This window comes from Lutjanus erythropterus, chromosome 13 (assembly GCF_056507025.1).
Source record: "Lutjanus erythropterus isolate fLutEry1 chromosome 13, fLutEry1.hap2, whole genome shotgun sequence".
NCBI classification, from domain to species: domain Eukaryota; kingdom Metazoa; phylum Chordata; class Actinopteri; order Lutjaniformes; family Lutjanidae; genus Lutjanus; species Lutjanus erythropterus.
In genome coordinates, this window is record NC_139329.1 from 34,756,573 (window position 1) to 34,770,949 (window position 14,377).

Consider the following 14,377-nt stretch of genomic DNA (forward strand, 5'->3'; position numbering starts at 1 on the left):
ACCCTTAATCACCCAGAAAAATGAAAAAGAGATGCATTATACTTTATAAAATGGGATACACAGACACTTCAGGGGACAAGCAGACTCCAGTATATTTCACAGTGTTAGAAAGACAGAAAGAGTCTGTGGTGGAAGCAAGTGGAAAGGTTAGAAAGAAAACACTCCCTCAACCATCACGGTGCCCTTTAGCAAGGCACTTAACCCAGAAGTTTTTGCGGTTGTCGTTTGAAGCTCTCAAGAATGAATGTTTGTTGTTAAAATGTTCCTGTGGGCACTGCTGAAAAAGACGATGTAAACATTTTGTTGAATAAATACAGGCTACAAGGTTGAGGTATGGTTGGAGAGCAGTGAATTAATTTGAATACGAAGGTTTCTCTCGGTCTGAACACCTTCCCTGAGTTTGAAAGGAATCGTCTGTGATTTAATGTCGCTGCTGGGGGTCGATCAAAGTCAAAGCTGCTCAGCAACATTTCAAAGAATTTGAAGCAAAATAAGATCAATTTGATGCACTGAGGAAAACTGGCAGCAAAAATAACTGAATTCAAGAGGATGGGAAGATGTTCTTATTCTACACTATATGGCCAATAGTATGTGGACACCTCAGTCAGAAAACTTGTATGTACTTGTCTGAGGCTGTTTTTCATGGTCAGGTTTTGGCCCTTAAAGTCCAATTAAGAGTTACCTTAAAGGGATTATTTGAAGTGGAGTTATATGAGGTACTTGTCCATAGTCAGTGTACCTAAAAAGGCTCAACTAAAAGTTCATTAGAGTCAGTTTAAGTGTACACCATATTTAGAATATTTCCACCGATTTCGTTTGCAGTCAGAAAGCCTTTAGCCAAATATTGTTCTCTCAAGATCAACCACACTCCCTTTGCAAAAACAATCATTTTACCTGGTAAAAAACACAGAGTCTACCGTTGCCTCGTTCTGTTAGTTTGTTTGCGTTATTGTGCAACTTTGGTGAATCCAAACTAGCCCTTTAAAACACAAAAACACAAACTAACTAACAGATCAAGGCAGCGGTCGACCAGCAACTCCCATATTCAGGGAGATAAAACCAGAGTCTGGCGCCTTATGACAGAGTGATATTTGGCTCATATAATGGCGGTTTCTCTTCAGAAATGGCTGTCTGACAGCAAGGTAAAGCAGGGAAAATATTGTAAATAATAGTGACTTTTTTGGTGGCTAAAATCTGTTTTGCTGATGACCCTGTCCAAAGCAGTAAATTGCTTAGCTTTCTACACCAGTACTCTTGTTGCTTCTCCACGCCGGGGTGTGCCAACGGCCCTCTACTGCAGGTGCTGCACTGACAATGGATAAATTCTTCATTCAACCTCACTTGAAATAACCAAAACTATTCCTTTTATGCCACAGGAAAAGATTGATTTTGCATTTTGCATCCAACTTTATGACAACAGTTTTGAGAATGTCCATTCCTATTTCAAAATGGCAATGCTCCCGTTCACAAATTGTGGTTCACGTAGGAATGGTTCTCACAGTTTGATGTGGAAGAACTTGACTGGCCTGCACAGAGGCCTAACCCCAACCCCACTTTAGGATGAACTGGAATACCGACTGTGAGCCAGGCCCTAAATCACCTGACATCTGTAGCCATCCTCACTAATGCTGTGTGACTGAATGAGAGCAAACAGTTTCCAAAATATTGTAGAGCGCCTTCACGGAAGAGTGGAGGCTGTTACAGCAGCATGTTAATGCCCATGGGTTTGGAATGAGATGTTCAACAATTAGACACATGCAGCGTTCAGGGATCCACATAGGTCTGGCTATGTTTTTGTGCTAATATGCTAACTCATTTACAGGTTTTAGGACTCATTCCTGTAGCACTCTATAGAGCAGTGGAGCTCCTCCACTTCTGCTGTGCCCCATGGGGACCTAATTTCGGAAAAGATGTGAACGATAGTCAATCGTGCTAGACAAATAATTTTTGTTCTCGTTTGAACTGTGTCATGATGATGTTTGGCAATTTAAAAGATAATTGTACAAGACAAGAACGCTGCAGTTTGTGGCAGGTTTGACATAGTTTAGTTTTATGTGAAACCGCTCAGTCAGCCACATCAACACCAATATCGCTGTGTTTTATCAGCTGAGAAGCAAAAGAATGACCAAGACCTGTTACTGTAAAAACACACAGGTATCATAGCATCAGAGGCTAAATTTAGCTCTTGGAGGGAGACAGTCATGACATTACTTACGCAATTGTTGGGTGTGAAGTCTTTATGTAATTACATATCCTCACAGTCTTCTCAGTTTTAGGACAAACAACTTTCTTGACTTGTAAAATCATCTTTTAAATTGACAAATAAGTGTAATTTGTGGCACAATTCATCTGTCTCTCGCCACTAACTACCCGTCATATTTTTTCCGATGCTAGGTCCATCGAAAGGGGCGTTACTTCCCCTCTCTGTCGTGTAGATATTTTGCCTAAGCACGAGTGGCATCACATGATGGATGGGCGTAGTTTAACAGTTGTTGACTGGTAATAAAGTACACTGACACATCAGTTACAGTATGGAGGTGGAGCGTCAAAATAGCTCAGAAATGAACAAACTGGCTAACTGCTAATTTGCTTCCAGGCTACAGCTAATGTTAACCTCTCACACAGAGCTCTGAACCAGTTCGCTGTTAGAATGTTTTGTTTTTGTCTTGTGTTGAGTCAGAGCATCTACCGATAACAGTAGACGCCAAACTTCAGGGACTGAGGGGGGAACCCGAAACTACGCACCCCTGGTTCCGGTGGGCCACAGTTAGCCCGGGCCTTTGTGATAGGATAACGCACGCTCCCATCAGCCAGCCAGCCGGCGTCACAGCGGTCCAATCCCATCAGCCTCCAGGCGGCGTACAGCTGACCCACTCTGGCAATTTCACTTCCATCACTGGCACAAGCCTGGGCCGCTTCTGTGAAGTTGAGCTTTGTCGGGTGCTTTAAGAAGTACACGGTTCCTAAAGCAGGAGAGAATCATTAAGTGTCATGTAGAAATATATTTAGTTTTAAAACGTTCACACAAACATGCATACTGACCCTTGACGGCGGCGGAGAAGCAGAAAGCATCATAGCGATTCAGGAGGCGATGCTGTTGTCCGTAGCTGCGCAAACCAGGAGCTAAGTCCACGCCCCCGCAGCCTGCACGTGGGGCTGTGATTGGGTACTGCACTGTGCCATCAGCCAACCAGCCAGCGTTACACCAGTCTAGCCCCTCCTCCCACGCTGTGAAGAGCTGCTCGAACGTGGCCAGAGTGGCGTCCTGATCCTGGCACGCTTGTTGGGCCGCGAAGAAGTTAAAATTGTAGCGTCCCTTCTGAGAGTGGTAGGGAAACACCACACCTGTACAGGGAAGAGGAGTGTTTGAAAACAGTTGTTCCATGGTTTTCACAGTCAGTCTGACCCTAATACTTTTTCTGCACATAATACATCCATGGGGCCCACACATTGTTCATGTTCTGGATGGATTCTGGGTGTAGTGGATTGATCCAGCCATGCATTTATCTACTTCAGGAGTTTTATATTGTATATACAGTAGGAAGGTGTTTCATAAGGTTCAAAGTACAGATGCAAGTCAAAAAAAAAACAAAAAAACAGCACCATCATCTTTCAGTTGACATCTCTGGCTGCTGCTGCTGCTGCTTGATTTTGACTCACAATGATTTCCAAAAGGATTTCCAGTGACACTGCAGTGACCTTTTCACCCTCATCCATACACCTCACATACACACACACACACACACACATACACACACACACACACACACACACACACTCCTCACCCCGCAGCTCCAGCTCCACCGTCACACTCTCGTCCTCCAGGCCGTCGATCACCTCACAGCGGTATCTGCCCGTGTCGTTCAGTTGCAGCTCGTTGATGACCAGGGACATGTCCCCTGGTGCTGAGCGTCGCAGGCGCACGCGGCCCCGGAAGTTGCCGTAGCTGCGGTGACGGTTGCCCATGGCGACCATAACCTCAGTTTCCCTGGTGGAGGCTATAGGGGAGGCAGGCACACCGACGGTGTTGGCAGGCAACCAGGACCACTTGACCCGGGTCCTGCGTGGCGTGGTCAGTTCAGGCTCGTAGTGGTAGTGGCAGGGAAGAGTGACACTGCTCCCCCTGGTGGCCGACACAGCAGGCTCAGGGGATTCCACGAGGAGACGGACCCCGTTGAAGTAGACTAGAAAAGACACAAACATCAGAAATACAGCATGTGTCAAACAGTAGAATCCTAATTTATATGGTATATAAATATATATGCTTTATATGGTATTGATGGGATTAATTACAATTACTTATTAAAGCTAATCTCTCTGGTATGTGCCTTTAAATCCTACTAAATGGAATGGAGCCTTCATCAAAGTTATTCTTTACATCTGTGCTTTTCAAACATGTCAAGCTGCCCTGAGGAAAGGCCTCTTCTATGGAGCCAAAATAGGGTCAATAAGATTTTGAGCTTGTGAAATGATGTTCACAAATAATTTCACAGCCAGCAGTTGTATATCGTACATGTGTGCATGTGACAAAAAAACTTGCACATTAAATAATTGAGCCAACATAACCTAACGTTGCTTTTTTACATCACATCAAATACATAAAAAAAGGTCTGTCCAAAGGCATTTATTAGTCTCTAACTCTGAGGGAAACAGTAAAATCCCCAATAACTTATCTCCGAAAAAAATCTGAAATATATTTACTGTAATAAATAATATAATGATCATGATATTTTGTCCTCAGAGATTAGGAAAACATGCTAAGTTGAAATACTTCCTTCTCTGACTTACAAGCAGCCACAGTGCCCTCCTTTGAAATCTCTATTCCGGGCCAGAAAACCTGTTTTTGTTTGCCTATTTCACATTAATTAGAGTTTACATTAATGCCGAATGCCATTTGTTGAATGGCAATAAAGGCAATAAAGTAAAGGATGTGAATATGTCCTCTAGAGGAGTTCAACAGCAAACTAAAATATATATGATAAGGTGAGTTGTGGCTGACTGGAAAGTGACAAGAGCAAAATTTCAATGTCCAAGTGCAAGTGAATGCAGCAAGATGCTTTCAAGGTTTCCATTTCACCCAGCTTCACAAGCTGTTCCTGAAGCAGGCAAACCAGGCTGTAAAATTTACATTTATTTAATTTAATTTTTAAAAACAGCACATTATAAAGCATGAATTCTCTAATATAATTGCATGATATTTCCTTGCAATAAATGAGTCAAAATGATGGGCTTATGTTCAATGAAAAAAGACATGTATTTTGGTCTGAGAATTTCAAAATAAAATGTGGGCTTAATTAATTTATTTCAATTTATTTCTACTGCTACTATGTTTAGAAATTTCTATTCGTCTTATAACTCATGCCTCAGTAAAATAATGTTTTTAAATTGAAATATCTTCATGTAGGAAAGTACATACACACACACACACACACACACACACACACACACACACAGCTGCAACACAAACCACATCAATCACTGGCAGAGTTTGTTTTTATAACCCGGCTGACTGCCTGGCCTCCATGAATTATAGCTGTCTGTCTCCTCCACATGCTGGTGTTGTGATGTAAACTGATGAAGTGTGTAGATTATCTGTGTGTCACACAGGCAGCAAACACACACAGACACACAGAGGAGGACCTACTCTCTCCGTTGCCTTTGCCATTGCTGATGTCCTGGTAGTGAAAGCCGTTGCTGTAGGCGGGGATCCTGCTCTGTCCGCCGGGCAGCAGCAGCAGGTACAGGCAGGTGGCCAGTAGGGGGCGCAGTAGACTGAGCATGATGCTGTCCGCTGCTGAACCAAGAACCACAATAAATACTGAGCTCTTTATTCTATACAGCTGCCATAAATACCAGTCTCTGGTCTGTGAAATCACAAACTGAAGACTGCATTGTTTGGAGAGAAGACAAAATTACATTACAGCTCACAATTATGAAAAAATTAGCCTGTTTCCCCCCAAAATAACTCCAATATGACTCAGAGACGCGACTTTGAGGTTATGAAGCCAGTTTCACAATTAACAAAGCTTTTTCATATCCTGTTTAATTCTGAAAAATGTCAAAAACACTGCATGCAAAAACATGAGCCGGGTCTAGCTTTTTTACGCATTTCTTTGAGTCTGCTCAAGATTGTTGCTCTACACATTCCTTTATGGTAAATAAAAATGATCTTTTCACAGCAAAAAAAAATCTATGAAAACCTTTAAAAGTTTAGTAAATTAAATATTTTAGGCTACAGTAAATAGAGTATGTGGCTTTTAGAAACATAAGAAACTTGGTTCACGTCTAATTAGATAATAATGTACGTTTAATATATTTTCATAAATTCCTTTCTTTGCAGTTTCTCTTCCTCTTCTCTTCACTTTAAAGTATTTAGCAGCTACATTGTTTAGTTTTGTTTTTCATTTCAGTTTTTCATTTTCAGTTTGCGCTGTCTTAAGAAGTATATGAGCCGCATTTCAAGTCTACTAACCTCAGCTCTCTATTTACAAACTGAATCACACTGTCGCTCTGAAATTCATCCGCACTGCCTGTTTGAAACATAAAATAGTCCTAAGTGAAGTATAACTGCCTTATGAGCGTCTAATAAAAGTGTAAAGTCGTAAAAAAGTGACTCACAGATAAGCAGTTGTCCGCCCAGCGTGTCTTCAGCTCATCCTCTGCTGTCTATCTGTCTGTCTCTCTGCGCACCAAACCGTCCTGACACTCACGCGCGGTGACGTCAGGACGAGGCATCCTCTTTGAAGTGAACAGTGACCTCATTATGGACGAGCCTCGTCATGCACGAGCCCATTACAACAGATATAACAGTGATAAATACTCTACTCAATGCAGAAAAATGGAAAGTAAACACATTTATCCAATTACCATTTTGTTTGTAAATGTTTCCATTTTATGTTACTTTATACTTTTACTCTACTATAATTATTTTACAATAATCAGTTTTTACATAAACAAAACATAGCCTATATGATTGTTAAAAGATTAAAGGTTCAGTTCGTAATATTTTGTGGGTTTAGTGGCAGAATATGGCAGAAATTGAATATAATTTTCATACACCTGAAAATAAGCATTGTCATGTTTAACCTTAGAGCAAGCCCTTTATATCTACAGAAGGCGCAGGTCTTCTTCCATGGACAAACCAAACACTGGCTCTTTCTTCTACACACTTGGAAGGGGAAGGTGAGGCGAGATGTTTGCACTCTCTACTCTACTACATTTCATAGGAAAATATTATCCTTTTTTACTCCAGTCTAATTATCTGACAGCTTTACTTACTGGTTACATTTCATCATCAATTTTTACACACAGAGAACATATTATAAAGCATAAACTATAATATATTATTTTAAAAAATGGTTTGTGTGGCTGGTACTGCGCATATGTATAAGTCACAAAGAACTTTTATTTGGACAAACTGCTTGTCTGAGAGGTTTACTATATTCCTTTTTTTTTTTTTTATTGTCACCTGGTGCCTGATTTTTTTTTGTTTTCATTATAGCTACTACAAAGAATTTTCATATTTTGTTGATTTTGGAGGCCCCTGTGGACAAAAGCGGTAGTGTTTCCGTTGCCAAAACCATAAAATATCACATCAGAAATAAAATTATCTAAAGAAAAATCCTCCCCCGTTTCTTTTTAACTTGCTAATGTATGACTGTCACAGTAACTTTGGCTTGGAAAATATAAATACACGGTCATTTCATCTGATATCACAGAAAATCTGACTCGTTGGCAGGCACTGAGAACAACTTTACAGAAAAAGTCGATCTTCTCTCTGATGGTCATGTTTGTTCGGGTCACATAGAGGCTTCAATATCAGACTGTTTCATAACCAGTTAAAAACTCCTTGTAATACAACCAGTAGTATTGGTACTTTTACTTAAATAAAGGAACTGAAAACATTTTCCACCACTGGCTATAAATATGATGTGACATTAGAAATTACTTGTCAATCTAATGTGTTTTAATTGACACACATGAGAAGATAAATGTCAAAAAGAGACAAAGCAAAGAGAAGCTAAGTCATGAAAAAGCATCTGTATGACACACATCACCAGCTAATACAAACACAACAAAAACTACTGGCATGAAAACTTACACTAAACATCTAAATTTGAGAAGCACATTAAAGAATATTAAACGTGACGCTGTCCTTCTCCAATAACACAACTGTATTAAGTTAACAGTGACACTAATACCTGCACAGATACTTTGCCACATCACCCATCTTGCGCACAGATGCAATTAAAATTAATTGGGGTCGGGTCAAGCCCATCGACCCTTGTCTTGACCTCGTCTCATGCCACTAAAAATGTGGCCAAACTCAACTGATGTTCTTTTCTCTCAACCTTTTCAAACCCAAACAGGCAATTTTGAGTGTGTAATGACACAACAGCTACATCTGTGCAAGATATTAGTGACCCAAAGTGCAAATCTAAAGCTTCATGTAAGCATTCTTTTACGTATACCATAGGAATTTTACTGGGTTTAAGTCTATTTAACAGCTGAGGAAAATCCTCATTAAAAGTTAACAATGCAGGTGTATTTTACTGCCTTGTCTCTGGATGATGCAACCTGGAATGACCTGACTCTGACCCTGGAGTTTTAGAATATAAATGAGGGATATCATCAGAAAAACACTTTTTTTTTTTTGTTTATTCATTTATTCTGTACATCTGTAAAGTCTGGATATAAACTTAAAGGAGAATTCTGTAATATATTTGCTGTAATATATCATGATACATCTTGAGAAATTTAAGAAACATGTTAATTTGAAATACTCAGGACAATGCTACAGCTGTGTCCTTTGAAACTTCTATCCCGGGCCAGAATTACTGCTTTTGTTTGCTCATTTCACATAAATGCGAGTTCAAAATATGCCGAATGTTTGCCAAATCACTTAGTTTCTGTTTATGAGTCATCAGAAACCATTAATAATCCTAAAGAAGGCAGAGATGTTTATAACGGTTAAATTGATGAATATGTTAATGGAGTTTGGCAAGCAGTCACTTAACTCAAAGTCCAGAGTGTGTATTTTTGGAGCACTGGGCTTTTGTTTTCAGGATAATGAGCTTAACTTTTGACTGACAGACAACTGATAGTTATAAAAAAGTACAACTTACAGTGGAGGACTCATCATCGCTTGTCATTGTCAGTATACAATGTGCTTCTTCCGCTCCGGCAATATGAAGCTAGGATAAACAGGATTTTAAACTATTTAATATACTGTCTATGGCTCCAACTCACTATTATAACTGTTGTACTCATTTTTGCACATGCAACTGCCACAATCTAAAATCCTCAAAATGTTAAATGTCGTGCATGTGATGGAAAAATTATGTAACAAAGAAAAACTGCACCTTTAATTTATTACAACAAATAAATTCGATTTACTTGCAAAACAATGAGTGTCCATTGCAAAAGCTGCTTAGTCTCGTGTCTTCCTCAACTACAGCATTGTCAAAGGTTGCCAACGTCTGTATTTCTGGTATGCTGAGGCTGACAGAGCATATTCTGTGCCCCTGTTTTGCCATGGCCTCAAGTAACACAGCAAATATTGCCACACGCACTCATATTTCAGTCATTAGTTGAAATAATAGCAGCCGTGGTGGAAAACAAGAGCAATTCCAGTTCTCCACTGGGGCCTGAGAATGTGCTGCTGCCCCGCCGACGCCCGAATATCTGAGTGAAGTCTGGTTATCACAGTGCAGATGGAAGCTGCCCTCCTGACACTGGCACACAGTGAATCTTAAAGCTGTGCGAGATATTATTGTCTGACACGACAACGCCGTCCCCCAGAAGAGCCACGGCACACTCAGTCCCTGAAACTGAAAACCTTCTCTGAGTCCTGCACGCAACGCTTTCCTCTGCGGTCAGCCCCCCTGCAGCCACTGATGTTTTTATAGTGACTTGACTGACACCCAGCCGACATAACAAAAACCCAAGACCACCGCAATTTCAGTAAAGGGGGTTGGGGGGTGTGTGTGTGATGGTGGGTTTGAGGAAATAGCTGCCCAGAGCCCCTGGAAGACAACCAGGATGTTTCATTTTAAATCACTGTTGTGGTCAGTAATCAGGATGGTTAGCGTACATACTGATCCAAACATTTATTCATTTACCACATTCACATATTTCTACCATCATACTCTTCATTTTTGAAACACAAAGTTGCATTACACCGAATTCCAGGGTGAAAATGAGACTCTGTGAGGCTGTACTTACTCTGCATGCTAACAATAGCATTTTAGCATGCTCACATTGACAATGCTAACACGCTGATGTTCAGCAGGTTCATAGTGTTTATTCTGTTAGTTTAGCATGTTAGCATGTGAATCTTTGCTATTAGCATTAAACACAATGTACAGTTAAAGGGACAGTATGGATTTTTGACAAGTGGGGTTACAGCCCACAGTCAGCACCCCCCACTTTGAAGAAGCAGCAGGGGTGGGTAGTGTAGGACATTAAGCAATGAACTGCTGTGGAGTCAGCAGCAAAAGAAAAATATTTTAGCCCCCTAAAAAAATAAATTTGAGTTTAACCCAATGTCTTGAACGCAAGCAACTCTGACTTGTTTTTGCTCTGTCTCATTTTAACCCATGCATCTGTCAGCACAAACTCTGGGCATCTCGTGGCCCAACAGCATCTGAAGGGCGTAAAAGCAAGTTGAACTGTTTATTTAGACTTTTGTTTTTTCTCCAACAATACATGCTCAAAAGCAAGGCTGGTGCCAAGAAAAAGACACTTAAATCATATTCCATTCACATTTTTGTAACTTAGGTGGAGCAGAGTGTGCTTCAGAGCCAGAGAACCGCACCCTGCTCCGCTTTCATCCCACAGACTCTCCCTTCACTTAACCCAACAACTGAGAAACAATCGTCTTGGACTTTTTCTGGGCAAACTGTACATTTACTGTCACTAGACAACTTCACTCCTAAACTTAAATCCCCCTGCTCTCAGAGCACCCATCTGCCAATGCGTGTGCCACAATCATATGCATCATGTTGATGAAAAATAGATGAAAAAAATGTTCACACATGTTGAAGGAAAGACAGAAAGTTTGGCTGCTCGTTTGCTGCTCGACGCTTTGAAATGCGCAGACAAGATGGATCCTATTTATTCATATGTTTCAGTGTGGCATGAACGAGGTTGTCACGTGAGCATGATGCTGATGAGATGTTTGCAGTCTAGCTAAGGTTGTATGCTATATTTTGAATATATTAACTTCTTTATCTTGCTGTCAGACAGCCCTTTTGGAGGGGAAACAATTGTTATATAAGCCAAATATCACTTTCTCCAAAGCCACCAGACTTATTTGACAAAAACAGTCACACAATAACACAAACAAACAAACCGATCAAGGCAGTGGGACACCAGCAACTTCAGTGTTCTGCTGGGTAAAATTACTAATTTTGCCAATAAAGCCTGGTTAGTTCAGAGAGACTGATATTTAGCATATATAATGGTGGTTTCCCATCGGAAAAAGCTGTCTAGGTAAAGCAGTGAAAATATTGTAAATATAGTGAACGCTTAAAACAATATTGAGTTTTTTAAGTAGCTAAAATATGTTTTGCTGCATTACTCAGCTTCCTACACTGATACCCTTATTGCTTCTCCAAACTGGGGGTGTGCCGGCTGTCATCCACTGTAGGTAATACACTGACTGTGGATAAGTGCCTCATACAACCCCACTTAAGCACCCTTTAAGGCACATCAAGTTAATCTGATTGAACTCAGGTGAACATGAACATCTGAACCAAATTTTGCTGCAGTCCATCTGATAGCTGCTGAGACATTTCAGTCAATACCAGAAATGTCAACCTCATGGTGGCGCTATATGAAAAGTGTAGGAATCAGCAAAAGTCAGTATAATTTATTCTGAATGTTTATGCAGAATTTCATGGCAGTCCATCCTGTTGTTGTTGAAATATTTCAATCTTGACCAAAGTGGTGGACTGACCGTCCAGCACTGACAGACATTACCATGCAGCTAGCATTGTTCAAAACTATGAAGCATGGAGGGAGCTCTATCGCCCGTCGCCAAAGCTGAACAATTCTCTGACTCTCTGTTACACCCAAAGGCATTTGAACTTAAGTCTGAGTTTATGTGAACTTGCAAACAGTCTAGTTACATTAATGTTACAGTCACGGCTAAAAGACGATAATCATCTAATGGCAGAAATCCCAGATCCGGGATCAACACTAACATCTCATCAGTTGTGGTTTGCCCAAAGCTGAACTCTTCATGCCAGTTAACCCTCAGTATCCATCCTGTTGTTCTCCACCTCCTCCCTCCATTCTTACTTTCTTTTTTTCCCATCCAAAAACCCACAACTATACTGTCTCTTCATGCAGCTTTATGAGTAAGCTAGAGCTCCTCTGACTACTACAAAGTGCAGTTTGAATCTGTTTGTCTCTACAAACTTACACGAAAGATGAAGATGTGATGATTCATGCCACATTTACTGGGCAGTGTCGTGAAATTAAAACATTTCTTTTGCATTTGTCACAAAAAAGAGGTTAAATTTACTCAATTAAACCATCTCTGGTTAAGGTTTGGTTAAAGGTTTTGAATATTTGCATCATCACTCATGCTCACTGACACTAAATACCAAGAATTACAGCTTTGTTTCAGTAAACCCTTCATGCTCACTCCTTCTCCTCTCTCCTCCACTCTCATCACCTCCCTGCACCATCTTCATTACCATCTAAAATATGTGTTTTGGAAGTAAATATCTATGATGTATCACTTTCTTGAATGAATTTCCTCACCGCTAGCATGACTCTAGGGATGGCAAGTTGGTCGGTCCATCCGCCGCTTTGGTCCAGACTGAATATTTCACCGACTTTGGATTGCCAGGATGGTGATTTTGTGGCTCCGAGAGGATGAATCCCACTGACTTTGGTCGCCTGATTTGCCTCTAGCACACAAGGTTGACATTTGCGGTTTTTAGTGAAATGTCTCAACTATCAAATGGATTGCCATGAAATTTGGTACAGATCTTCATGGGAATGAAACTCCTGCGAAAATTGTAAACTTTTTCATTCATTATGCACATTGTACAAACTAATCAGGTTTTATAATGTGGCAACACAGCTGTTAAGATCTGCGTAGCTTCAGGGACAAGAAAGACTTGGTTAGGGTTAGGGAAGGATCATGGTTTGGATTAAAAGGGGAGATCTTTTGCAGATCTGGGGTTCCTGTCTAGACACCACCCATTTGTGGTGCAGAGGGGATGATTGTGAGTCTGATGATCCTGCAACAAGTTTTTGCCAGGTATAAAATACAACGTCATATTGCAGCCATAAAATGATCCGATTTTAACAAAAACTGTCCTATATACTGAAACAGTTTGAAAGGGAGACCAGGATACTACACTGAATGGTAAAACTAAGCCATGTGCATCATATTACAGAGTGTCCGCCTCATCTGCGACTGTGTATCACCTCACACAGAATCAATCACAGCTCAAAACACAATCGCTCCTTCTGTTCTCACCTGTAAAAAACAAAAGCCGTAAATCTACTCAGTGTGTCGCCATTTGACCAGCTGCTTGATCAGTGCGGTGCTGATATGATGGCTGACTGGTCTCAAATCACAAACAATGTTTCATTGTTATTTTTTGGAATTATTGATCGTATATTGTACAGGATAAAAATTAGACAATCAACATCCATTGGCTTTTCATCTAGGGTCACCATGAGGTTGATTATTTAGTTTTTTAGTAAAATGTCACAACTATTGAATGGATTAAAGTTAAGTAAAATTGGTAAAATAAATACTTCCCCTGCTTGAGATGAATTGTAGTAACTGTGGTGATTTATCCAGTGCTTTGGTTTATGACCAAATACCAGCAAAACTAATGACATGCAGGAACTACTTTATTTCTAGTAGAAAATAAAGTAGTTCTGGTAGAGTCTGAAGTAGTTTTGATAGATTCTACTGGAGAAAGAGAGTGCCTTTCCACCATTTTGAATTCTGTTCAAGATTTGACCAATCCAGTTCTTTTCTCTCTTACAAATTTTGAGCAATCTTCACAAAATTTGGTACAGAACATCTCTGGACCATGCTGGAAAAAGCTGGGGTTTTGCTAAATGCTCAAATAAATTGCTCAGATGCTTTGGGCAGGGCTTATATATCCCCAAAAATGTCCTATCTCCTGAATGCTATGTGCTACTATAACCATATTTGGTGTAGATATGATGCCTGAGCGACCGTGACAATTTGGTGCCATTTGCTCAATGGCACTGTAGTAGCATTATCTAACTATGGAGGAAGAGAAATATTACTGTCCGTCTATCTCAAGAACAGTTCATCCAATTGACGTCACACTTGGTGGATGTATTGCTGAGGACCAAGTGGAGCGTAGCGTTGAGT

The 14,377-nt window shown here is 40.4% G+C and overlaps 1 protein-coding gene across 2 annotated transcripts; it reads right to left on the reverse strand.

Moving 5' to 3' along the window:
- Positions 1-2,099: 2,099 nt before the first annotated feature.
- hapln3 (hyaluronan and proteoglycan link protein 3) lies at positions 2,100-6,707 on the reverse strand. 2 transcript variants are annotated; one of them, XM_084734940.1, is made up of 5 exons: positions 6,619-6,707; positions 5,645-5,791; positions 3,786-4,184; positions 3,043-3,345; positions 2,100-2,963 (listed from the first exon to the last, which is right to left on the reverse strand). In XM_084734940.1, exons 2-5 carry the CDS (start codon positions 5,778-5,780, stop codon positions 2,686-2,688), a joined length of 1,116 nt encoding a protein of 371 aa, XP_084591066.1. In that variant the 5' UTR covers positions 5,781-5,791; positions 6,619-6,707; the 3' UTR covers positions 2,100-2,685. The 2 variants fall into 2 exon arrangements, with proteins under 2 accessions (XP_084591066.1, XP_084591065.1); XM_084734939.1 differs by having other exon boundaries at positions 5,645-5,794; positions 6,619-6,704.
- Between the last annotated feature and the right edge of the window lie 7,670 nt (positions 6,708-14,377).